The 27,621-nt window shown below is 45.0% G+C and overlaps 1 protein-coding gene across 3 annotated transcripts in view; it reads right to left on the bottom strand.

Moving 5' to 3' along the window:
- Nucleotides 1–11,326, bottom strand: part of runx3 (RUNX family transcription factor 3) — a 47,016-nt gene extending 35,690 nt beyond the window's left edge. Inside the window, exons 1-2 of one of the 3 annotated variants that reach the window (XM_034525416.1) lie at nucleotides 11,116–11,326; nucleotides 10,689–10,787 (exon numbers count right to left, since the gene is read on the bottom strand). In XM_034525416.1, coding sequence (XP_034381307.1) covers nucleotides 10,689–10,746 — 58 coding nt within the window. In that variant the 5' untranslated portion in view covers nucleotides 10,747–10,787; nucleotides 11,116–11,326. The remainder of the gene's footprint in view (nucleotides 1–10,688; nucleotides 10,788–11,115) is intronic. The other 2 variants (XM_034525415.1, XM_034525414.1) reach the window with 2 other exon arrangements.
- Between the last annotated feature and the right edge of the window lie 16,295 nt (nucleotides 11,327–27,621).

The following is a 27,621-nucleotide window of genomic DNA, read 5'->3' as shown; positions in this document are numbered from 1 at the left end:
GGGCTTCATTGTTTAGTGTGACCTGAGGGAAGCTTTTTGATATCCAGGGTGATTTGTAACCTGGAACAAAATGTAAAGTCCAAAATTGATATGACTTGTGGCGTTGAGGGTTGTGTACTTCACAAGGACGTCAGTGTATGTTTTTATAATGTTGACGATGATGGACATACGAAATGTACCCTGCTCTACTTTTTGTCATTTCACTGAATGACAGATCGGATTTTTTTTCCATGGTCATTATTTACCCCTGAAAGTCAGTATAACTTTAAAATCTAAATGAGTCCCATAAATACGTCAACTCCCCCATTTTATTTCAGATGTGGTTTTTAGTGTGAGCTATAATCATTTCTCATCTTTCTTTGTCTTTGTGTCTTGTCTGTCTATTTGTGTGTAATGACACACACACACACACACAAATCCACAAACACACACAAACTGTGCTGTGTTTCTCCTTTTTCTAGCGAGAGCTTCTGATGCAAGGACGGCAATCTGTAATCTGTAGTAATTGCATGTTGCAGAAAAACATTTTTCCGTTGCGGTAATCGCTGCAATATGTGCAGTTGCGTTGCCAAAGTGACAGCACCCCCACCCCCTACAGACACACACACACACACACAGTATCCTGACACACTCTGACTCTGGCAAATGTGTCCAGCTATAATAAATAGAAGGCTGCTTCTCTCAGGATGGCTGAGAGACGAGGACATAGAGACAAAGCAAGTATAGTATTGTCACAAACTTGCAAATGGTAAGCACACGCACACCCACACACACGCACGGACGCACACACACACACACACACACGCATGCACGCATGCATGCATGCACGCACACACACACACACACACACACACCTACACACACACACACATACAACAAACACTCACACCTGTGGTGCTGTCGTGCTGCATTCACCTACTGCACACAATTTACAGTTCCTGCCAGTGACGGTTTAACTGCCATGCAGCCCCGGTGCCAGAGCCCTGCCAGAGCCCAGCTGCCACACACAGATCAGCAGACCAATCTCTCACAGGAGCCACACCAACTCGCTCTCTGTGCTCCTTTGTTAACAGTTATCGCACTGTGCAAGCAGATGATTCAAATGAAATCTCAACACTGATCCCCTAATATTTCTTGTAAACACGTCTTAGGAGAATTTAGTCATTTGTCAGAGTTCCTGCTGATCAGTGGAAGTTGCAGCCACATTAAATGTCGGGAGCGTAGTGACGGTCTGTGGCTGAACCCTCGATGCATATTTATCAAACCATTGTCGACCATTTTACCGCCCCGACACCAGCAGCTACTCGAGTGGACTGCGGCGCGGGTTTATGAGGTCATCACCACCGTGTGAGACTGGGCGAAAGCCGTGGTGTGTGTTGAAGAAGGCCACACACGTCTTGCTTTCTCCTCTCGCAGCCTCTGCAAACAATCTCTCTCTCTCTTCCTGTCACTGCAGCTCAGCAGAGCTGCACATTTATGACCTCATTATCCAGTGCGTCGTCACCCCTTTGCCCGACAGAGCCCCAAAAGATGTCTGCCCAGTTGAGCTTTCTTATGTTGCACTCGTCGACGTGTAACCACACACACCTAGTATAAGGACAAGTAATGCTCAGAGACATTTATAGACACGCAGCGAGACACTAAGATTGCAACCAGACCGCGTGTGCAAACCTTTTCCTCTCTGGGCGGCTACTCTGACTGCTGAAGCCATCCAACCTCCCAGCAGCTGAACTTCCCTGTGTCTCTAATGGAGTCTCTCTGTCAGATCAAACAGCTCGTACTGACAAGGAGAGGAGACAGATCGCAGCGCTGGAAGCCTTCTCAGTCTGACGGCCCGAACACGTTTGACTGGCAACGCAGCCTGTGTCTACTCTAGCATCGATGGAGACGCACAGCACAAATATAGTAGCGGCACCAGGGAAGGGGAGAGGGGGGCGAATAGCGGGTTGGGGGTGAGGGAGAAAATAAGTTGTGAGGCGTCGCTCTCACACAAAGGCAAAAGCCCCCACAGCTCGGCCTTTTTCTCAAAATGAAATCGCATGTGAGTTGAATATTAGGAAGTGTGCATGGCTTCCAGCAACCACCGAGCCATTATGGCAGAGCCTGTAAACCACATTTTCACCACCAGACAATGCCCCTTTGTGCATGTTGTGTGGCTGTCCCCTCTCGCTGGAACCCGAAGAGAAGCAATACCCGTTTAAAAAAAATTAACTGCAGAGATTAGTGCGAAGATGTGAGGGAAAGTGATGAAGATAAAGTGTCAGTATTAGATCTCTGGTTAATTAGTGGCAGTCATGTCAGGAGGGGCGAGCAGGGCAGTCTGCCCTCATTTAGCCCCATGGCGAGGGGGACCTTTGATGTGGTTGCACACGGAATGCTGTTGTTCATTCCTCTCTGCAACAAAAGCCACATGTTTTTATTTTTTGAGACGAGGTCCCTGTTACTTTGGACTACGGAGGAACACGGTGAGATATGTAACGTATGCAATGAAGGGCTTGAACGCTAACCAGCAAAACACAAGTCGCCAACCAGGCACTGGGCCAAACGCATTGTTCTGAGCTGCATTGTGTATTCACATTCAAATGGATTTTAATAGCCGTGTGTGCACTTATAACACCACTGCACGCGCACAGTCAAAGCATAGCCTTTTGTAAACGCACACAAACACACAGCATGTCCACGTTTCCAACTTTCCAACGATTGTCATCGTTTGTCCCTTTCAACTCCTTTCATCACTGTTGAGGGACTCTTTCAACAGGGGTCATTCCAGGTTCTGTCACACTCATTCAAGTGCAAATGGACTTCAAAAAGCCCCCAAAGATTGAATTTGTATTTATTTCCCTCATCAGAAGGGGTTCGGCCTCCCGAGCACCATGTGACTCACCGCCGAATACAACCAGATTCGAGCAGGAACCCCGGCGCTGGTTTCCTGACAAATGTCCGTGCCACTTTCCTTAACTCTTGGAAAGTACTCGGTTGGCCCTCAGGGCCTTTCATCGTAAGGAAACAAGGATGTGGCGACTCTCTGCCTGCAAGCTAAGGAGCTCAGGAGAGAACCTAGACACATGCTATTGTCATACATCATAAAGTCTGAGTCCCAGACTTTTGCACACTCACTGATTATTGTCAATCATTCCAATTGATTCCAAAGTCAATCAAAAGAAAAAATGAATCCTCTTCAAAGGCCACCAAGCTTTTCTGCAGCGACTCATTGTGCTGCATGCAACTCTGTTTCTGTGATGTCTTTGGGCTTTATTCCCAGCTCTAGATTAAGCAAACCTAATTGGGGGATAAAACGTATTTTCAATGGAGCCCTCCATTCAAATCATTCCTTGAGGTCGAGGACTTGGCTTAATTGGAGTCCGGGAAACCACCCGTGTGTCCGAAGTGACTGAATGTTTCCTCTCATCATCTCCATCGCTATTCAGTAGTGCCGTTGCCCATATACAGTTAGCACCCTGGCCACGTGGAGCTAGCATGGTAAAGCAGGACTTTCCCCTCTTTGACTCAGAGCCCGAGGCGTCCATTGAGGCTTTGCTGTAACTGCACACTAATCCCCTGATTGCTATGTTGAGGCTCGGCACGTCGCTGCTCCACGTCAAGGCGGCCGCGGCTAACGACGAGCTAATGACACAACGATGACAGGGAGCGTTTGTAAACCAAATCAGCAGCCTGGAGCCTGGCTGCCTGGTGATTAGGTTAATCAAACTCTGTACTGACTGAATGACTGGCTCGCCGTCTGCCTCTTATGTCATCACACTGATTAAAGGGGAGAAGTTGTATTCAAGTCCGTCAGGCCCTTCTAACACAAACGTCTTTCTGCCAGGTTGGCAGTGTTCGCACGGCTAGCTGGCATGCTAAAAGCTGCTGAGACGTCTCCCCGTTATATTGAGGACCAACTCTGCTCTTTGTAACGTGGCAAAATGTGAGGAGGCTGTTACTTAAACTGTTATATAAATCTATAACAATTCATGTCTAACAGCAAAAATCAAGCTTCGTAGTGCAACTGATGAGAGTCCCTCTCTAGGATGTATACAGAGATTTAACAAGGTTGTAGAAACCAAGTCACTGTTACATAGTAGTCGGTTAAATATAATATTAAACACAAGACAGAAATGTGCACTTTTATGAAATCAAGAACCCTGATATTTTTCAGTTAAGTCCTCTGCTCTTTAGTCACCATGTAGGTAAATCTGCTGGACTAAGGCACCGGGAGACCATATGTTAGTCCTGACCAGCTATTACGGTGAGGTCAGACAGCATTTAGAGGGGGAAAACGTCACGGTCATCATGTTGACATATACTGCGCCTCTCTGACTCAGCATGGGGGACTTTATGTGTGTGTGTGTGTGTGTGTGTAGGTGTGTGTATGTGTGTGTGCATGTAGCCTTTATGCGCCAGTGGCACTTTTGTGTGCCGTACAGTTCCCTGCGCACTGCTTGCGCTCGTGACGGCTGCGTCTGCAACCGTGAGAAGAGTGTGTGCAGCAGACGGAGTGACCTCACAGGAGACAGACTATGGAGAAGAGATGGAGGGGCCACTTCTGCTGCACAGCTGAGGGGGAATCCCTGGCATGGTGTTTCCTACTGAGCCAATACAGAAGTGAGCAGCTGTAGAGAAAGTACACACTTGCTAAAGTTTACTCCAGGGCAAAAACCTGCTGCAATACAGGGGTGGTGGATCATTTTGTAAATTTGGCATGATTTTTGGGGATTTGAAAACTATTTACACTTTATTTTTTGCACAGATTAATAAAGGAGTTTAAGATATGTTGGTAGGCAGATTCTGCTAGCAGTTTCCCCCTATTTCTGCCCGTTATGCTAAGCTAAGTAGCTGCTGGTTCATCTTTAACTGACATATACGAAATATAAAAGTGGTATGAATGAATAAATCAGCAAGAGAGCAAGTAAGCTCATGTCCCAAAATGTCAACCTGGTCCTTCGCTCGTCTTTTAGTAGCAATATAAACGATGATGCTAAATGCTAAAATTTGCATCCCTCCTCGAAAAGCACAGTTAGGTGGCCCATTACTGATGCAGGCAGCGTAGTCATCTATTTGCCCTGTCCAATGAATAGGCCAAGAGAAAACTAGAATCCCGTTTGAGGGGAATGAAGAAGTAACCCAATTTTTATTGCAGCAGCGACAATTAACTGTATGTAAACAAGTTGAAAGAAAAATAGAGAATCAGAAAACATTTCATAGCCGGCAGCCTCTCGCATCCTATCATTATCTGCATTTTTCCTCCACCATAATTAAGTTTTTTTCCCTTTATTGCTTATGGGAAGAGGGATAGACTATAAGGATGTTTTGAAAATGATTTAAGTCGCTCATTATGACTTGACTATGATTTTGTCCATGAAAAACATTCCTTTTAATCCTTTGATGGGGACAGAATGAGTTCCTCTGGGCCTTAAATCTTTGCTAAACTTTCACACATGATGAAATAAAACCTTCTGTTCCTCCGGTGTTCAAGCTTGTGTAAAAAAAGAGTTTGCTCTCTGCTGATATGTTTCTGAACATGTGGGATCTCCATAAGTTTGAGTCATTTTATGTGCTGCCGACCAAACCCATGCCCGCCCATTAAAGTAATTTGTGGCTAGGAATTCAACTGTAATGTTAAAAACAAAAGTGCACAGCAATCGACATTGTGCTTAGTCACAGGCAGCTTTGGCTTTTCCTCCTTCTCGCTGCAACAGAAAGGATGTTGTTGACAACATCTGGTTAACGGCACAGGGAGGGGTCTAAACAATAAGTCTTCTTCATCTGAGTCAAACTCAGGTCACATCTCTCTCTCTAATTGTAGCCAGAGTTACTAAAACAAACTAAACCTGTGATGACACAAATGTTTCATTTCAGGTTTTACGTTGAATTGTTTACCTTATTCCCAGCTTTGCCGAAAATTGCAGGCAAATTCCATATACCAGCGTAACTGCTGCATAAATTTAGGTTAATAATACATAAATTTGCTTACAATAATACTCGTGTTTTTTTCTGCAACCCCAACCTTACCATGTAATAAGCTGTGGGGCTAGCCTGTGGTTTAGGGCGTAGGTTTAAAACAAAATTAAGAAACAGAAAATTGCGAGAAAGGCTGTTCCTTAATTTAGTTGTCCGCCATGCAGGACGCATGAGATCATGAACAGTCTAATATTATAACAGTGATGTGGGTTTAATCGTTTTACCGTAAGGGTTTCTATGAAATGTTATCAGCTCGGAATTGGAGCAAATTAACCGCTAAGAAGTGAGTCATAGAAAAAGTCTCGTCCGGTATGTACTTTTTAACAAATCGAGCAAAATAATTTTATGTTGTGATCATTTCCACCTCGTTATCCAATTACGAAAGCGGTTTTCTATGTCTGCATATTTTCCTGCCAGCATGTAGTCTGTTCCTGTTTCGATTTCTTTTTTTTCTTCACATCAGACGCTCCCAGTTAACGTGGCTGGTCTAGACGTTATGAATTCCTCTTACATTACTTTCGTCATATTTGGACACAATGTCCAAATATGACGAAAGTAATGTCACACGTAGGGTTCTCAAGCGCCACTCTTTAATTATTATGCAGGACCATAGTGCACAGTCACAGAGGATGTGTTCTGAGTATGCTGCGCTCACCGCTGCCATGCACAATCAGATCACAGAGTTTAACACTAAATCTGGGTCAACTTTGTTAAAAGGGGAGACACCAAGCCATCTCCCCACCTGCCTGGCTGCCAACTGGCCTACCTGCCTACCTGCCTGCCTACTTGCCTGCCTGCCTGCCTGCCTGACTGCCTGCCTGCCTACCTGCCTACCTGCCTACCTGCCTGCCTACTTGCCTGCCTGCCTGCCTGCCTGACTGCCTGCCTGCCTACCTGCCTACCTGCCTGCCTACTTGCCTGCCTGCCTGCCTGCCTGCCTGCCTACCTGCCTACCTATCTGTCTACCTGACTGGCTGGATGCCGCCCCCCCCCCCCCCCCCCCCCCACTGTGTAAGAGAAATCTGCACATCATGAATCTATAACGTCAGATTGGCTGAAAAGAACCGGGCCCCATGTGGTTGCTTGTCGACGACCAGAAAATTGTATTTACTACTACACTTAGCGCAACTTTAACCTTGACCAACGCAGAGCCGAGCGCGGCGGTTTGAGCCAGAAGTGTACAAGGGCGAAGGCAGGTTGGGGATTAGTCGACCACATAATCAGCACGCCCCTCCGCACACTCTTACCTGGAAGCCATCTGACTGTGGCAACTCCTGAAAGTGTTCCCCATGAATGCGTGTTGACAGACGGTGAAAACGGCGAGACGGACCAAAAAGTAAATAAGTACCTCCAAAAACGTTTACAGCCCTAATCAAGTCCAGAGCGTTCCCCCCATCCAATATGCCTTCAATTTTATAAATAGATATTATACTCTGCTAAATTGGAGACAGGGTTGTGCCGCTCTGTGGCTGTCATGAGTTTTCTATTATTTGCTTTCGCTCTAGAATATTGAAACTCTGAATATCTGGTTACAGATTCCATCCCATAGCTCAGCCAGTTTTCATGTTTCGGCGTCACTCAGGGGCCTCACACTCAGCAGGATTTGGAATGGGCTCTAATCAAGCATAATTTAAGAGTGTGTGTGTGTGTGGGGGGGTGTATCTTCACCATATGACTTTGTTATTAATAAATTCCCCAGAGGCCAGCCATGTGTTCTGTCTAATTTATAGCCTTCTTTCTTTTTTGAGCTACTGTATATCGCCTTTTTATTTGTCAGCGGTTCTTGAAGTTGGTCTCGAGTTTTATCCCCTGTGAATGATTCATGCCGATGCGTTTCTCTCACGCTGTGCATGTGTCTCTGAGGCTTTCTCTCTCGTAGAACAAACCAGACCACCTCCCGAATCCTCCAAAATAACCTCGCTACAACTGTGGTGAGGCACGGCGCATTTCTCACACACAAGCCCTCACTTCCATTCATGCGGCACTTTAAGCCAAACGTATAAAATGCATTCCCACCCTAATAAACCAGGAGCCCCTTTCTCTACCACAAAGGGTGACGGCTCCCAAAAGCGTCTAAAAAAAACAAAAACGGACCCCTGTATAAAGCAGCCTGCGGGGAACACGGCGGCCCAATCCCAGCTGCTATAAACCAGGTAGCCCACCTGACACAAACACCGCCAGTATGTCAGGATCGGAAAACTCAGTAAAGTTTATACGGCTCTGCTTCACAGGGGGAAAGTCCGGCTTTTTTTCTTCTTTTTTGTGGCCTACTGTTTTTTGTTGTTTTTTTACGTGTAAAAGTGTCAGAGAAACACTGCTTTCTGGTTAAATAGCTGTGCTGCTGTGTGAGGGTTAGCAGGTGTATAGCCTCATTGTGGTTATTATCAGTCAACTGCCTACTCACAGCACTGTGAGTCTGCATCAGATTAACGTCTCGTTGATGCAAAGCTCTCCTCCTCCGTCTCTCTTTCTTTCTCTCAGAACATACCATAGCAGACTATTAGCTTTTTTCTTGTGCTCAGTACCGAATTGGACGCCATGAGAACGACATGCCGCTCCATCTGCTCCCTTTGTGACTTGTTGTGTACGTGTCATATGTGTGTGTGTGTCTGTCTCTCCCTGAGCTCGAGCGTAGGACTGAGGTTTCTGAGGTGAGGCGTCCTCTCGCTTCTCACGCAAAGTGCATCTGATGTTGCACATCACATGCTTACATGTGATCTCTGTCTGCACTGTGAGAGACGGCTGAAACGTACAGCACAGCATCGTGTTTGTGTTGCCCTTGTGTTTTGTTGTTGTTGTTGTTGAAACACGTCAAATTACAAGTTTGCACGACTCAAAGAAAGATGTTAAGAATTTTATTTGAATGAGACATTTTACAATTTTGAATTCAGGAACTTTTAATTGAAAAAGTATTTCCTTTCGGTGGGATTTTTCAAATGAGCGAGATGTTGCTTACGGCAGTGTTTCCTGCCTTCTGAAGAGATGATACATTATTTCCACAAGCTTCACGTCGCACGGTATTAAAGTCAGAGCTCGGGAAGCCAGACATTTAACAGTGTCCTTGATTTTGTGAAAACCGTTCCTCTTAATTTCAGTTTGATTTGAGTCAAAAAAATAGAGACCTTGCCAAATTGCTTTGCCTGTGTAATGCAAGTTGTTAAACTAACCACTGGGGTATTTTGCTTACATGAGGTAGTCCCGATTTGAAATACTTTCAGATTGAACTGCCGTATTTAATGACTCTTGGCCTTTGTTCTCCCGCAGTTCGGTTTCAGTCTCCTGACAGAACGAATTGTAAAAGGATATTGCATATTCACTAATGATTTCCAATGGATGATTACAGCTTTAAATGCTTGTCTCCTTTTTCCCCTCTTGACCTACTGTCTCACATCCCGTCTCGCTGCACTGGTGCAGGCTTCAAAATCAAAATCAGGCGGCCGAAAGCACATTACGTTAGAGGTTAGGACGGCTCTAAAGCCTGATAGACGGCATGCATGAAACCTGAAGGCACGCGCTGATCTGTAAACAGTGAGGAGATAAAGGGATGCAGATCCAGTGGTTCTAGAGAAGAAAAGAGGGGGGGGGGGAGGCAAAGGGCCTGAGCCTGAGCCAGGAGGAAACTATAAATGCCTGGGTGTCTGTAGAAGCTGCACACTGGAACATCATCCCCTGTCACTGCGGTTCCACGGAGGATATCAGAGGATTGTTCTCATGTGAGGCACAGATGTATGTGTGTGTGTGTGTGTGAGGCTCCAGAGATTTTAAAATATACTCTGCAAACAATTAGGAGCTGGTAGTGCTTCTCCTGTGGTTGTCTCTAATTAACACTGCAACAAGGCCTTATTTGGGAAGGAGATTTATATTTTTCCTTCTGTCTTTCGGTGGCTGTCACAGTGGGAACAACCGAGTCCCTCTGCCCGCCAAGTTCCAGACGGACTACTTCATATTTGTGTTTATCGTCACTTACAGGAATAAACCCAAAGTATTACAGTTTGAATCAGGTACAAGTTTCGACCTTCTTCTCCACACTTAAGAGCTGCGCTATTTGCAAGTGAAAGCCGTCTGATTGGAATTGCCATGGCAACAAATGGCTTCCTCGTTGAGGCTGGCGTTGAGCGTCGCCAAGTATAGTGCACTCACCTCACCACATAGACCAAAAGTACCTCCTGGAAGTAAAGCAGAGTGAGAGATGTTTTATTTTTTTCCTCTTTGCTCTTTTATTGTATTGCCTGCCGTGTTCCAGTAAAGGGCCCAGTCACATGGAGGCTCTGAGCTCGTATTCTCACAGAGAGAGCGACCGACTTTCACTTGATAATGAATGTCTGTGGTGAGAATCCCATTATGGCGCTACTCCATCAAGCCTACAGAAAACACAGGAGCGCAGAAGGCGAAGGCATTTAAGGGCCATATCAGTCAACTAGATGAGGGCTACTGTGCAAATCAGATCCTCCTTTGTGAAGCTCCCTCAGCACATGAGCGAGTGTGTGTGGACATGAGAGACAAATGCATTCAAGAAGCACCCGGCTCTCACACAACAACGTGTTCACGATGCTGCCATTTTCTTTCTTTTTTTCTTCTTTTTTTTTTTCTTCTTTTTTCAAACGAAACAAGTTGTCAAACTAACAACGCTGCACATTCAAAACAAGTGGACAGAGGGTGAGATGGTGATGGGGGAGAGAGGAGGAGGAGAGGGGGGAGGGGAGGTGGGGGGGGGGGTAATCAGCACTCACCTCTGAGTAGACTGCTGCTGTAGTTGGAGAAGGAGTCAAAGATGCTGTTTGATGCCATTTCAAGGAAAGCTAGAACAGTGTGGAGCGATCTCCACTGACCTTGGAGGAGAAAAAAAAGAAGAAAACACACAAGTATGAGATTAAGAGTCAGAGAGAGAAGAGAGGACAAAACTCCTGGAGCTCGGAGCCCGTTTGCAACCAAGAATCTAGGGTTTGTGACCACCGCAGGAATCCCAAGCCACAAGCCTGCAGAGAGAGAGGGAGCAGCAGCATGTGTTAGCGGCAGCACCATTTGAGAGAGGAGAAGGGGAAAGGAAAGAAGAAACTGTGAGAGATGGCAGTTTCCAGAATGTGAAAAAAAAAGAAGAAACTGTCCCATCAGAGGCAACGGCAGCATTTGGGTCTCCAGGTGTGGAGGTGGACTCACCAGGGCTGGAGATGAGAGGGGGGCCCAGAGAACGGAGCCCAGGGTGGTGGAAGCGGGGCCGGCGGAGGAGGGCTGGGCTTTGTGGTCCTCGATCACACAGCGGGCTGAGGGTCTGAGGTTAGCCAGCGAGCTGGATAGCGTGGTCTGCCTTTCTCTTTCTCTTCCACGACGGCGGTGGCTTGACTGCAGCGTGAATGCTAGTAAAAGGCTAAAAAGCCACAGTCTATCTGCATCCTCCTCGCCATCCTCCACACAGAGACACACACACTCCCCTCCGTGAGTGGTGGAGCCCACGTCACGTGAGGTCACCGGGCCTCTCCCTCCCACCCTCCCTCCCACTCCTATCGTCTTTGCTTTATTATTTTTTTTCTCTGGTTCCTCTGCGTTGCTTTGTTACTTTCCATGCGTCTCCCTCTCTGACTCGCCGTCTTCGCTCTCGCTTCTTATTGGTCACCCAACTTTTGGAAACGTTCTATTTTCTTTTGAGTTCAAACCGGGCTGCGGCTCCCAGAGGCAAACCTCCGTAGAAGAGCTGGAGAGGCATTCAAATGTGTCGAGCCAAACACGCTGAAAAAAGAGAGGAGAGAACAGGAGTGAATCAGAAAGAGAGAGATTGAGAGATAGCTGTGGCTTCAAGCGTCGGGAGGCAGGAAAGTGTCGGGCTAACTGCTGAAGGGCACCGAGTGTGCTCTTCATTGAGCATGTGTGTCCTGTGCTGGTTTTATTGTTTGTCTGACTCACAGAAGAATCAGTGGTTTTGGGCCTGCACATCCTCCACCCGCCCTCACCGCTTGATAGTGTCGCAATCTTTGCCTCATTAGAAGCAGCACTGCCGGTCGCTCGCCTATGCATCTTTCAGGCGATGTCCTCCATCACTCACGTACAGTCTTTCTTCCTTTAGCTCTCTCTCAAACTGTTTTTATATTGGATTTTTTTTTTTTTTTTTATATATATATATTTTTTTTTTTCATAAAAACAACCCCCACCCCCTTGAACAAATTTATTACTTTATTGTACTTTTAAAAGGTGAGTGTATTTTTTTTCATATTGCAAAAAGAAATCACAAAGACAAACACGGCAATTTAACCTGATTGTGGTTTTCACACTTTTTTCTTTTCTAGGTGAATTTCCTGCTCATACAGACATGACTTCATGCCATTACTGCCTTTTCTTTTCTCTCTACTTTTTATTCCATTTACTTGAATGTTTCTCCTGCAGTTGTGAGTGAAACAGGAAATGATTCACAATGCATCAGATTCATACAGGACACAACTGACGAGCAGTCGGACAAACTGAGGAGAGACAAACTGTTTGTTGTGGTACTGATAACCGGACAATCTCGCAGTACTACGAGCATTCAGTATGTGTGCACGTGTTTATGCCATCCTGTGTGTGTGTGTGCGTGTGTTTTAGTGCACAAATCACTGGCATTTGCAAACCTGTGGTAGCCACACTTCCTCTCTCCTTTCTCCCGTCTCTCAGTGACACACTGACCATGTCTGGCCACGGGACAACAGGCCCAAACCACCGTCTGGTCACTCATGTGACCCGAATGCGTTCCTTAGAAACCTGTGTGTGTGTAGGTGTGTGTGTGTGTGCGTAGGTGTGTGTGTGTGTGCGTGTGTGTGTGTGTGTGTGAGTTGCTGTGTGCAGGGTTCTGTGCCGTTACTGCTTCAGACTGCTTTGTGTATGGATGTCAGCCCACGTTGTCCTCTGCTAATTGCTGGACTGCACGGACCACAGCATATGTTTGTATGTGTATATACAGTACCATGTTCTGAGTGTGTGTGTGTGTGTGTGTGTGAGAGAGAGAGAGAGTTTGCTACTCTTGCTGGTAGCCCGCACTGGCCTGTAAATGAGCAGTTGTCGTTGAGTTAGGCGGCAGCGCGGGCTAAATGACACGGCGTGTCGGCAAGTGTGGCCGAACGCTGAGGCCACAGCCGCGGCCCCAGAGCTTTTATCAGTCCGTCCACGCGGCCACTACAGGCCTCTGCCTTAACCTCACACACGGCGAGGCTTCCTCTTCTAACACCTCCGCTGCCTCCCGACATGGCCTCGGCCCTGGTCTGCCAGCCTGGAGACTACAGCTGTGTGACTCTCTGCTGAGCAGGAGGTACGGCTGTCGTGCAGGGAAACTGTCGGGCCACCACGGACACGATGGCTGAGCCTTCGTGTTGAGTCCTTCTTCAGCTTTAGATACAAATGGGTCAGTTTGAAGACATTCTCCTCAGGTCGGCTACATTTGGAGTGGAGGGCCTCTGCTGGGATCTGGTGCGGTCTCATCTGCGTTTGCTTAGAAAGCGGGGTTCACTTGAGAGAGAGAGAGAGAGAGAGAGAAAGAGAGAGAGAGAGAGAGAGAGAGTGAGAGAGAGAGTGCAACATGCTGGTTTAACAGCACAGGGGCCTGTGGTTGTTTTAGTTTATAATCGTTTTTTTCCTTTTTACGTGCATGTGTTTGTGCAAGTGTGACATGTTGCTGGTAATAATCCATGTTGTTTTGTTTCTCAGATATAATCTAGGTATAGTGTATTCCTCCACTGGCTGTTTTCACAAGTGCCGACTGTTTCAGATTATTGTCAATTTCCTTATTTTTGTCCATTTGTGGTAGGAGACGTTGCGTCTGGATTTTCAATGAGGAATAGAGAAAAGCTAAACAAATGCAGGACCGTCCCACAGCATTGTGCAAGAACAGGAATTGGCTCCATTGTAGTGTAGTCCAAACTTGACATTTGAAGAAAGCGGTGCAGTCGAGGACTTTTTCTCTCCGCTCTCGGGCCCGCTCTATGTTTTTTCTTCTTTGTCTAGGTAAACATCTGCTTCATGTTTTGAAATGTATCTCATGGCTTTGCACTGCCCATGACCGTGAGGGGAAAATAGTCTGAAGATCATTGTGGCCGTCTTTCACTCAATTCTTTTTATTTTTTCCCCTGCCCAAGCCTTGTTTATCAAGCCCCTGTATTTAAGCTTAATATAACTCCTGTTTTGCTGAGAAAACTGTGGTGGTTTAATCACTGTCAGTGGTCCTACGCCTCTCGGGTGTGGCTCGCGAGGCAAAAAGGACCCAGTGCGGTCGCACGTCCAGCTGCAAAGGGGCTTATTTTGTGGTCTAAAAATTGCAGGCTTCCCCATGTGTTCCCTATAAACGTGGAATGCAGCGTGGGACTTGAGGAGGCTTTTATAATGAAGTGGCCGTCATTGCATCAAACACCATGGTCCTGCCTGCCTCGAGGACAGGCCCCGGGAGTCTGCTTTTTTGGTTCTGCGTACACGGGTCCAATGTCCTACCTGCTCACTCACACCTCATACTGACCATTTTCTTTTAATCACATTACACTGCTCATTCCATTGACTTATGGCCCTGTCCGCTCTCAGTACACCTTATTCCCATTCTTGTGATTTATAACATTGCATATAACTCATATTGATGCAGGACAGACACTTTTAAAAAATATATATATATATATATATATAAAAATAAAAAGTATACATACATATATATATATATATATATATATATATATATATATATATATATATATATATATATATATAAAATGTGTAAATTCCTAGCTTGTCACATTTGAAATAAACTGGTCACTCGCAACTTTTAAGAAAGTTGAAGCCATACGAGAAATGACTTCACTGTTATCGGCTCAGCATTGATCCTTGTGTGTGTGTGTGTGTCTACATGTGCCTGTGTTGTTGTTGTCATTGTAAGCGAGGCACTCCCAGATGCGATGGTTTTAGCGCGCATATCACGGTTGGAAGTGATCACCAGGCCCATTATTTATTTATTGGCTCCAGCAGACATGGAGACTTGACTGTGGTCACCACACAGAGACGAGGGGAGCCGTGTCGCCACACAACTACGCCAGAGCTCCCGAGGATGCACGGTGTAACCTGTGGCAGGACCAAGAGCACCGTGGGCCTGCGATGGACCGTCACAGCGACGTGTGGCGCCTCCGGCACCTGCTGCAGCTCCTCATACACACTGACCATGTTTACAGGTAGTAAAACCAAGCTGTTCCTGTTATTCAGATATCGAGCCAACACAGACACCGAGCATCCAGCTTCCTTTACAGCAGGTCGATTCAAAGCCTTCACAACCACCGGCAATGAGCTGTGTAGGCTTAGTCCACAAGTTATGGCTGTCACATAGTTCTTCCTGTGTAGCTTATGAAACACAGCACAACATAAATAGATTAGTGCCATCATTTAAGTCTTTCATTTGTTTCTCTTTGATTTAAGGTATTCCAAGAAGTGAAGTTAATTAATCTGTGTTTTACACTTTATATTTTCCACTGGTAGCTAAAAGATTTGTCTGATATACATATTTATCTATTAATAGGTATTATTGTCCAAGCGACAGTGGCATATGAAGGAAGAAAGCTTTATAACCACATTGGAAAACATACGAGCTGGTTCAACTTAAATTATATTAAATCTAAATAATAACCTGTCTGTTCTAACCAATTATTGACAATCTTATCAAATTATAACCCATAGCAGGTTGAGGAAACAGCTGCACAAATATCAAAATAGAAGTTGTTTCAACTCAGTATTTTAAGGCAAGGCAAGTTTATTTATAGAGCACAATTCATACACAAGGCAATTCAAAGTGCTTTACAGCTACATAAAATTACAAAAAGACAAATAAAATAATTCCATAAAAATAATAATCTATTAATTATATTAAAAGCGAAGAGTGCAGATAAAATACTTTCAGTTGTCAAATAGAAGCCTGGATTTAAATATTGTCAGAGTTGAGGCCTGTCTCACATTCCAGATTTTAGCATAAAAGTGAAACACAGCCTCACCGTGTTTAGTCCTGACTCTGGGCGCCAGCAGGAGACCACTGAGCTTCTCAGAGCCCGAGATGGTTCATATGGCTCTAACATGTCACACATGTACTTTGGTGCAAGACCATGAAGACATTTGTACACAAGCAGAGCTGTTTTAAAGTCTCTTCTCTGAGCAACAGGAAGCCAGTGCAAAGACCTGAGCACTGGACTAATATGGTGGTATTTCCTGGTTCTAGTCAGGACTCGAGCAGCAGCGTTCTGGATGTACTGCAGCTGTCTTACAGCTCGTTTAGAGAGCCCAGTGAGCAGGCCGTTACAGTAGTCTAACCTGCTGGAGACACACGCATGGATTAGTCTCTCCAAGTCTGGTTTAGACACTATTCCTTTGATTTTGGCAATGTTTTTTCGATGGTAAAAAGCTGTTGATGTTATTGATTTAATGTGGCTATTAAAGTTCATTTCTGAGTCCAATATTACCCCTATATTTCTAACCTGATTTTTAGGTTTTAGAGAGAGAGTCTCAAGGTGACTGATAACACTTTCTCTTAGTTTCTGTGGGCCACAGACAATGATTTCAGTTTTGTCTGAGTTTAGCTGGCGAAAATTGTTTTGCATCCACACACTGATCTGTTCGATGCAGTGACAAAGTAAATCTACAGGCCCATATTCACCTGCCGTCAGTGACACGTAGACCTGAGTGTCAAGTTAAGGCGAGTTAACTTGCATGAATTGCATTTATTCCAAGCAAACCTAATTCATGTTTGTCAAAAAGTATTTTTTTACTTTTAGAGTCAACTTGATCCATTGAGTTGTTTTTGTATTCTGGGATTTACTCTGTTCCCTTAGTCTGTTTTATTAGATACAACACAACCTGCACCATGTTGCTGTCAGTCTGAAAATCAAATCATGAAGATGCGCCATAAATCAAACTAAACACTGAGCGCCAGATGTTTTCACCAGAGTGGTTCATTTACACTCAGCTCTGAGGTACACAGAGGCACCACATCACGGCAACAGAGCAGCTGGAGGATGAAGTGCTGCAGCCTCACATAAAAGCACCCGTAAACCCGAGACCTCAGTTACCCCAAATGCCCCGACGCTCAACACACACACGCACACACACACACACACACACACACACACACACACACAGCTCAGCCCCAACCAGACCACGGTCTTGCCACAAACCCAACTGATCCCAATTACCTCAGTGCATCATCGGGATTTTTTGAGCAAACACAGGTGGAATGCTGCAATGTCAGTTTGTCGCTCAGCATTGATCCGTGTGTGTGTGTGTGTGTGTGTGTGTGTGTGTGTGTGTGTATGTGTGTGTGTTGCGCACACGTGTTTGCTGTGGTTCAGACGTGGGTTTTGGATGTGACAGACAAGCCTGCTAGTGTGGGGCAGGATGTTCCTCTCCAGCAGATGCACAGTGGTTTACTGAGACACTGTGTGCGTGTGAGCATGTGTCGCTGTGTGAAACATTCATACGTCCAGTGTGCAGGCAGTTAAAGCCCTACATTTAGAATAAATATAATTACTGAAATATCATCAGCAAATTGGACCAGTAAAACAAAGTAAAGTAAAGTAGAAAGTGGCACATAATTACTCAAAGTACCTCAAACGTGTACTTAATGCAAATGTACTCTTATGATTTCTGGATGATAAAAGGTCTCAAAATTAGCAGAGCGGTTTATTGTTTGTTCACATCTGAAAAAAATAAAAATAATAATAATTAAAACTCCTTCTAACACCTCAAAAATTTAACTCAAACTATTTATACAAATATTGGTGTTACCCATCCAAACTTTTGTATTCTCCGTCAATTTTGAATCATGCTCCTGTGCACATTGACGGATCTATTTTCAGATGATAACTGTAACTCTGTGAGACCCAAATTTACCTGCGACGGTGTTCAAATGAAAGAAAATCGAACACATGACTAAAGTGACTTTAAAGCTGCTGCCATCAAATTTGGTGAAAATGCATCTGCATTATGTAAATTTGCATATGAAGCGGATATCTATCCACTTCATTACCAGCAAGTAATCATGAAGGGCATGTTTGTCTTCCCCAAGAATTCCGTGACTCATGGGCAACATCGAAACCATACTTTTAAACCATCACTCTGCTACTGATTTTGGCGTGCATGTGCATGTGTGCTTGACCTGCTTTCATTTGTCAGCCCACACATGTCAGTACCTCGGTGGGTTTTGCTGACCTAGAACAGGGGGAGGGGGGCTCAGGAAATTCACTGCTAAGTTTTAGCCTGTGCGCGTGTCTGCGTGTGTGTATCTGCGTGTGTGTGTCTGCGTGTGTGTGTCTGCGTGTGTGTATCTGCGTGTGTGTGTCTGCGTGTATGTATCTGCGAGTGTGTGTCCGCGTAACTGTAAATGTAGGCATATGTGCGTAAGCTTTTTACAGTCTTTTGAAAGCCGGTAACATAATAGCGCACTCCATTTTTCTCCAAAATGTCTTTCTCACTTTCTCTTTCACCCCTCCCTCACGCTGCCCCTCTTTCATTTGTCTCTCTCTTTGACAAATAGGGGCGACGTCCATTAGGATGCTTTATGAGGTGATGCTGACACAGGGCACTCTTGATGGCCCCTAACACTGTCTCAACTCCCCAAACACACACACACACACACACACACACACACACACACACACACACACTCCCTGCCTCCCTGTTCATCCTCTGTGCTCTTTAATATTTGCTCTTTGTCATCCATCCATTGCAATGCGTGCCTGCGCTGTGTCCGTGTGTGTGTGTGTGTGTGTGCGTGTGTGTGTGTGTGCAGCTTAACCCCTCAGCTCTGGCGGGCCCTCCTCACTAGTCGAGAACCAGACTCAGCAGACGCTACATGTGTCTGATCTATGATCCAGGGCTGGCTTTTATTCTGAGAGAGACATACAGTGTTTCCTTTGTGTGTGTGTGTGTGTGTGTGTGTGTGTGTGTGTGTGTGTGTGTGTGTGTGTGTGTGTGTGTGTGTGTGTGTGTGTGTGTGTGTGTGTGTGTGTGTGTGTGTGTGCGCGCACGTGTGTGCGGGGGGGGTGCTGCTCTTAATGAAGGCCACTCAGGGCGGCCTCTCCCCCGGCCTCTAATGCATCCCAGGCCCCCCGGACTTGCTGGCAGGCTGGATGACTGGTGGGGCTCGAGGGTGCACACCAGCAGAGTGGGTACGCTGCACAAACCTGCTTCGCGTGGCCTCTCACGCTGCTCTCCCGCACTTTCGAGACATATATGCAACCTAGTGACCGTGGGTTCAAAGGGCAGCTCGAGGCAGCCTCTAATGAATCTCCCGCTCAGACGGATGTTTGATACGGAAGCGGCTCCTCGGGCCTTCGCATAGAGCGCCGTTATTCACAGGTGGAAACGCATGCGGCTCAATGCATCAACAACAGGACTGGATCCAATTTACGCTGGAAGTGTCACTTAATAATTAAATACATGTTCACGGGAGAACAGTGTGCGGACTCTATTTTGTTCTGTCTAAATTCACTCCTATGAAAACATTTAGAAATGTTTGTACACCATCCCCTCAGTAAACAGTAAATATAATAAAATAGTCCTGTTTGAGTCATCAAACTACAGAGCCCAGCGTTTTTTTTAGAAATGCTAAGGCTTTTTAAAAGTACGTTTAAAAAGTGACTTTTAAGATTTGCATCTTTAATAGAAAGGGAAGGCAACTCTGAACTGAGCTGTCCCTTCCTTGCTCAGTGTTGCTCTGAGAAGTTTCCTAAATCCCTCCTAAGCCTGGACTCCTAAACATGTTTAGGCACGTTAGAAGCCTTTGTTTTAATATTTAAATGTATTTTTTTGTTTATATTTAAATGTCTGCCCATTGTCTTCGATGACTTAAATTGTATGTATACCACACTCTGTTCTTACTAAACATTGCTGTTCATATGCAGCAATAATAAATGAGTAGACGGGATCATGTGCCTGCTAAAACGTCTCTAAACAGGCGGCACAGTCAGAGGCTCGGTTTACGTAAATAAATGATACTCGTTGATTGTCACATCTGCTCGGGGTTTCAGAGCTTAACTGGCGCAGACCAAAGTGGAAATGAGAAAGTTGTGAGTATCCTCGCTGGTCGTGTGGTTTTAACACCTCTGGTCTTGAATATAAACTGCTCACAGTGATAACAAGCTATACAGTGATGCAGAGGGAGGTGAGTCAGGACCATTCCTGATGCTCTCAGAGCGCTCCGAACGTGGCCTAAACATGTAGAACGAGGATGCTGGCTTAGGAGGGATGGAGGAAACCTCTCAGAGCAACAAGGCTTGAACAGAAACGTTTACCTTAGTGAGGAAGTGCGCTTGACCCCAAGTTGTGACGCATTCCTTTAAAGAGGTGTGATTGGTTGATGAAACTTTTTTTTTTAAAGCATTCTTCATGATGATGGGCATAGAATGGACAGCAACATCGATAGGGCTATTCTCAGAATTTTGTTTCTATTCAGAGATGGCGTAATTGTCATTATTAAATATTATTTATTATCTGCTGAATAAAGAGTAAGCTGCAGGCCGACTGGTGCTGTAGCCTATTCACATGCCGATAGTTGTTATAATCATTTTGTAGATTGGCAATTAAAATCTGTTAACCAGTGAACACTGTCACATTTTTCCAGTTGCCAAATATATTAGTGTTGTGATCACTTTCATTTATGGCGCATCTCTAATGAGGTCGACCACAAACATTATCCCGGCACGATCTAATCAGCAGCGTTTCATTAACTCAGTCATTAATTTCATATTTCTCCTCCCTCTTTTGTCTTTCCACCATTTTCTCCTCTGCTCAAGGAACTCTCCGGAACTCTCAGCAGGGCTTAGGTGCTTTTTGAATAACTTAGTAACCAGAAAAAGACATTTTGTCACCAGGAGCAACTCTTTGTACTTGGAATCTTTATGAATCAAAATGATGAGTAAATATGTACATGAGAGAGATAGACATCCTGGTTTGAGCCAGTGTGTGTTGTGTGTGTGTGTGTGTGTGTGTGTGTGTGTGTGTGTGTGTGTGTGTGTGTGTCATTATTGCAACACTGGCAAACATGTCCACTGTATCTACTGTATCTATCTTACGATCTATACCAGCTATACCTTGTTTATCAGATGTCTACGCATGTGTCTGTCCATACAGCTGCCTGTCTGTATTTAAATGTGTGGCAGCTTGGGAACAAAGAAAATTCTTCAAATATATAAAATGCCTCACTGCTAGAATGCATGATAACCATTATAAAAGAGAGAGACATATTATTTATATGAGTGTTTGATTTAATATGCATCTATATTTACATGTTACATGAAACACATGGCAGCACTTTAGTGCATTCGCTCGGTTTTGAACACAACACTTGTGATGTTGTTTCCCACGCTCAACGCTGAAAATAGGTCTAGAGGTTGCTGGGTTGTTCTGTAACAGACACACACACACACACACACACACACAGATATACATAAACACACACTGACACCCAAGCTGTGAGACCATGCATCGCTCCACCTATATACATATATATCATATGGCAATGCTTTGAGGGAAACAGGTGTTTTTTGCATCTTCTTCCTGAGAAGACTTAAGAAAAGCCAAAGTGTGCATCTTTTGGTACTCGAGTGCAGAGTGCTGCATGTGTGTCTGCTGTCTGTCTGAGAGCGGGTGTACAGCCAGGTGCTTGCTGACATACTGGGGCTTTGTGGTTGTGGTTGGTGGCTTGCTTGCTGTGCAGACAACCGAGAAAAGACAGCCTCTTTTTTTTCTTCTTTCTCCATATTTCTATCTGCGTGCGTGAATATAACGTGAATATAATGTCTATTCTATATCGCTCACAGGCTGACGCGCATTTCCTGACAAGAACAGGGGGATTTGGTTTCCGCTGTCACTTGATTGCATATGAGTGTGATCCGTCGATTCGTACAGCTTTCTTAATACCTTTTTTGAGCTGCAGACACAACGTCCTCTGTCTGCAGTCTCCACTGCGTCTGTCATTTCCAAGTGTACCTGTGCTGTAGAAACACAGCAGCAGTGACGGATCAGAGGATGTAGCACTGGCTTTATCAAAGGCCCCGTTTCAAGCCACATGAGGAGCGGGCCCACTACAAAGGCAAACAATGGTTGGGAGTGGGAGTAGATAGCGTTCCGCCATTCCCGCAGCCTTGCCTCAGGACTTATGGCGGCACACAGTGTCACATGACGCCTGAGGTGAATATGATTGCGGTCTAAAAGGCCTGAAAGCAGGCCTCTGGGCACATGACAATAGCAATGGTATGATAAAGCTTGGGTAACCAGCACTCAAACACCGTGTAAATATCTGCTTTAATCATGTGGTGAAATACTTAACTCATATTGATTGTGACTAAATTTCAGCTCATCATGAGGCATCGCCCACTAATCAGGAATGATTTTGAGTCACATGTGTCTGATAAGTGGCTACAACTTGGATTTGAATTGCCTTTCTGTTTTTTGGGGGGGGGTCTTTTGGGAAATTTAGGCTTTCTACCGATGAGTGATGCACTACCACACTCAGGAGAACATCAAATGACTCCCCATTCTTCTGATTAAATACAAGGCAGAATATTTGTCTACAATATCACACAAACAACTTTGATCGTAAGCACTTTACGAAGCAGCGGGACACTTTTGTTGCACAGAGAGAGAAAGAGACACCAGAAAGGAGGCCGACGCTGCCGCAGAACAGGACACATGTTGCCACATTCTCACGGTGTTGGTTAGCCAAACCTCTTTACCCAGAACTCCTGGCGAGGTTCTGCTAAGTTGAGTCATCTCTCTTCAGGCTTCAGCCTCACACAAACCACGATGCACTATCTGAGTCACACAGATGAAGCTCTTAGACCTGCACGAAGACACACACATGGACACAGATTTAGCCATTGTCACAGTCCCGATTTGGTTGATTGGAAAATGTCATATTCCTTTCAGTGAGAAGCATCAGGAGACACAAGTTGAAACTGTTCACAATGGGCACGTAAACAGTTATTCGTTCCACTTGCGTTGTTCAGTTGTACCTCACGATTTAGCAAAAGGCTAAAGGTGGTTTCTTCACACCCACACACACGCCCACCCGTACACACTTTTCCACTGCAACGTCAACCTATCTCACAGTAAGCCGTCACAGTCGTGATTCATGCGCGTATGGGAATGACTTGTCCTCCCGTTGCATCACAAGCAGCGTGTGAGCTGTTGCTGCAGTAGAAACTGTTCGGTTTGATTGTAGCGTACACAAACATTAGCCCACTGCACATCGCACATTGCACATTCATCAAAACAAGATATGTGTTCGCATAATGGCTGGAACGCTAATATTTGCTCACATTTCACGGCTCTTTTGTGTCCTCCTCTGAGGCTGCTGTCACACCAGTGATACAGTTAAACAATGGAAAAGAAGGAAATATGCATTTCAACTTTCAGTTTGACAGCGATATTCATCATTTGAAACCCGAATCCTCCGTCAAAATAAGCCATAATATAAAGAATATTCATGATGGAATGTCGCCGACCTTTCACCATTTGAAACTTTTTGCTTATAAAATAAAGATATATTGAAGGATAGGGTTTCCTTGCTGGAGTGCGTGCGTGAATGTGTTTTCGGTTTGTTTGTTATGTGCAGAGTGCAGACCTGCCTGTTGAGTGAAATCAGAGACAGGTTGGCATGGGGAAGACTTGTCTTGGCACAGCTCAGGCCGCAGACGGGTTCCGGTATGAGTTTACAGTATAGCTCGCCTCTCTGTGGCTCTGAGAAAGACTTAACCATGCGACAGACATGCTATGTACTTTCCCACTGCCACTGAACAGGGCTACTCTTATGGTTGCTTAACATTTACACTTGGCTACTTACTTGGCACCCTGATATTTCAGCAGCTTCCTTTTTTTTCTCCTTCCTCTTCAGAGAAGTACAAACTTCATTGTGTGCTTTGAACACGAGAGCTGTGGTTGTGTCTCATCTTTTAGCCCTTCTGACCTAAGGTCAGTGGCGGCAGGCCAATAAAGGCCCACGGGGCATGGCAAATAAAATAATAAAATAATTATAATAATAATATTAATAATATTTGGAAGTGTTTTGGACATATGGAATATACCAGGTAATATTTGTAAAATAGGATATCTGCCCAAAATATATGCTTTTCCTGCACTTCCTGCACGTCCTTGGCCCAGAAGATCACTTGGCCAAGTGGCCGCCCGCATCCGATTCAAAACATTGGTACTTGCGTACCGTGCTGCGAACAGATCGGGTCCGGTCTACATCCAGGACATGGTCAAACCGTACACCCCAGCCCGTTCACTTCGCTCGGCTTCTGCCAATCGGCTTGTAGCTCCTTCACTTCGAGCTAAACACTCAACAAAATCACAACTGTTTGCTGTGCTGGCTCCTCATTGGTGGAACGAGCTCCCCATTGACATCAGGACAGCAGAAAGTCTCTACATCTTCCGTCGCAAACTAAAAACACATCTTTTTCGACTATACCTTGAATAGGGAAGGTAGCGCTGTAGTAGCACTCTAGTGGCACTTAAATGTCCCTTACTGATAGCACTTTGTAGTTTGGCACTTTAGTAGCACTTAAATGTCTCTTACTGATAGTACTCTGTAGTTTAACGTTATTGAAGAAATTGTACTTGCTTGATTCTTGTTGTTCTGAGTTTGGACTCATGGTTTAATGCACTTATTGTAAGTTGCTTTGGATAAAAGCGTCAGCTAAATGACATGTAATGTAATGTAATGTAATATTGGGCAAAGTGAACGTCACTACCAGCTGGACGACGGGCAGGATTGAGGAGAAGAAACACAATGAGGAGGTGGAGAAAAACAGGCTCACTTTAACCCTAACAAGGTTCATAGGGGCATCTTAATACATAAACATATTCTATTATATTTTATATATATATGATTTATATTATACGATATTTATATTTTATTATAATATATTTATATTGTATATTTATATTATATGGTATTTATATATCATATTATACTGAATATTATTATATGATATATATATATATATATGTTAATTGTATGAATAAGATGTCCATATTATGTCAGTGTTAAATATTTAAGTAGAAATGCATGTTTTGCACTGAATCATACTGGGATGTTTGGTTGAAATTGATTGGATGGCCCTACCAAAAAGAAATTCTACCAGCCGCCACTGCCTAAGGTCAAAGTTGATCAGTGAGTGCATATTTCTTTGTGATTGTTAATCCTGCAGAAGGCTTTTCATATTAAAAGTTCAAGCAGTTTCCCTCCCTTCATTGAGAGCCTGTGACCTTTGATTGGTAAACTAGAATTAAAGAGCTTCAGCCAACATTTTGAATTGTTTGGTTTCCTTCGGGCTGCACAAGTTTAGTGGAGTGACTCAAAGTTTACATAATCAGAGTTGTTGAAGCCAACGGTCAACAACCTGGAGAGATAGATATGAATCACCACATACAACACTTGATGCTGTCACAAAGTCGTTAGAAGGATGTTTCCATTATACTAATGAGGAAAGTAGACCTGCTTTCAAACCCACGTCTGCAATTGGCCCAGGCTCAGCGACAAGGTCCCATGTAGCCACACAAGACAAAGCAGTGGTATAGTCATTAGATACTTGCTGCATTTCTACAATTATGCATATCATTGTCTGTGTCTAAAGGCCAAACATGCCATTTGTGAGAGTTGTTAGTTTCAGTTTGGTCTGTTGAGGAACTGCTAAGGAAAATGAATCATCACAATTACACATCACACCGGCTGTATGGTTTCTTTTTTATAATTTCTTTTGGAGAGGGGTTAAGCTTCCAAGTCTGTTCACAGTGTGTTGTGTCTGCACGTCTCCGCAGCCTTCCCCAAATCAAGAAGGCAGAAGTGAGAAACGGTTGTGAAGTACGACCAGCGCCTTCCTGTTATGTGTGCGTGAAACACCAGACGGCTGTCTAAGTTGCTCGCACGCAAACGCTGGCCCGGGAACCATGGCAACGGCAGGTCCCCACATGCAGAAGGCGGAAGTGAGCCGGCGCCCTGAGGAAGTTATTGGTTTTTTGATGGCCATCGCCGTGGTTTCATGAGAAAGACCGTGACTCGTCCCTTGTGCTGCGCAGACGGTCAGCCAGCGTGGGAACGCCGTCCTCATAGTGATGACAGTGGGGACACCTACGACCAGAGGCCACGTCTGCAGGAATCAGCATCAGGAATGAGTCAACAGATCAGATTAAAAATATAGATTTGGCAGTCTGCAGCAAAGAGACGCTATACTTCTGCGTTCCCACCCTGCTCAGAAACATGTTGTTGGTGCAACCTTCATAGCAAGTCGTGCATTGTCTGACATTTCGAGAGAAACTTAAGTCCACCAGCAGCCGTCCCTGACGTGAGGAGAGTCAGCCCGCAGCTCTGCTGTCACTGTGTCCGTCTTCCGTCATGGAAACAGGTCTCACCTGGTCTGCGCAAACCACAGCAACCTCAGCCCGTCTTTAACTGTGACATGTATTTCCTTGTAATTGTGTGTGCTGGGGTTGGAAGTGTGTGGGTGATTTTAAAGTTATCAACCACACTCGTTCAGTATAAAGAGTCTTTATTCGATGAATTCGCCAGAACCGAAAGAGGCTCACGCCAGGTTTTAATACCGCCTCCCAGAATGGCTGCTCTGAGTCACGCTGCAAAGAGGTGACGCCTCCTGACATGCATTACTCAGACCCTCAGTGAGGTTTTAATGGTCAGCTTTCATTTTTCTCATTTTGGTTGCCATGACAAATGATCACTCATATACTGGGTGAATAATCTCAAAGTAACTGCAAACTCACTCCTGTGGGTCCTCGTGGTTGTCTGGCTCGTGCCTGATGTCTCCGGAAAACACCGCTGAAATTTCATCCTCAACTTTTTTTTTTGTCTGCATCAGATATTAGACACTAGGTTTTTTTTCAGTTTCTATCTATATATATTCATTTATATCTATGTTTATATTTCTGCGAGCTATGATTGAACTGTGTAATAAATGCAACATATGTCTGACAACACAGGCCTTTACATGCTTTTCAGTTGCCTTTTCATCCTGCACACTTTTTAAAATTCTGTAGCGTTATTGTGACATGTGCATGAACAATGAGTCATCTTTAAAGAACAACATCCCAACACTCTATTTTTCTTACGATTCATTGATGAATAGTGTTATGACTGTGTTTATGTCTGCAGAGCACATGAGGCATTGCATCTTGCAACAGCATGCATGTGGCTATATGCATGTGGCTGTTTCCTCCCATATCCCATAGCCACACCTGCCACAGCCTGGCTTCTGCCTGGCCTCAAGCCTCCTGTGATCTGCGCCTAGGTTGACCAAGCATGCCACCAAGCACCCTTGGGGGCAGAGCTCCCCAGTCAGAACCCCACAACCCCACAACCCCAAAGGCCTCAGCTCGCCGCGAGAACGAGAGTGAGAGTCAGTCAGAGGCGACTGGGGGAGAAACCACCCTCGCCTCGAACTCTGCTCTGTGGTACTCAGACCCCATCGGCTGCAGCCGAGCTGGGACAAAGACAAAACTGGAGACGGATCGCTTGGAAACAAGCACCTGATACTAACTGCAGTGTGTTTGTGTGCACATGGCTGAGAGAGAGCAAGGAGTTTATGGGCTGCTAAATGCCAGACTCACCACAGGTGGGAGCTCCTCTGTCAACCCCATTAAAACCAAACAAAATGGAGGGTCTCTCCAACTGCTGTG

The sequence above is a fragment of the Cyclopterus lumpus genome, chromosome 22 (assembly GCF_009769545.1).
Source record: "Cyclopterus lumpus isolate fCycLum1 chromosome 22, fCycLum1.pri, whole genome shotgun sequence".
Classification (NCBI taxonomy): domain Eukaryota; kingdom Metazoa; phylum Chordata; class Actinopteri; order Perciformes; family Cyclopteridae; genus Cyclopterus; species Cyclopterus lumpus.
The sequence above is the reverse complement of the archived record's forward strand: the minus strand, read 5'-3'. Positions and strand labels throughout refer to the sequence as shown.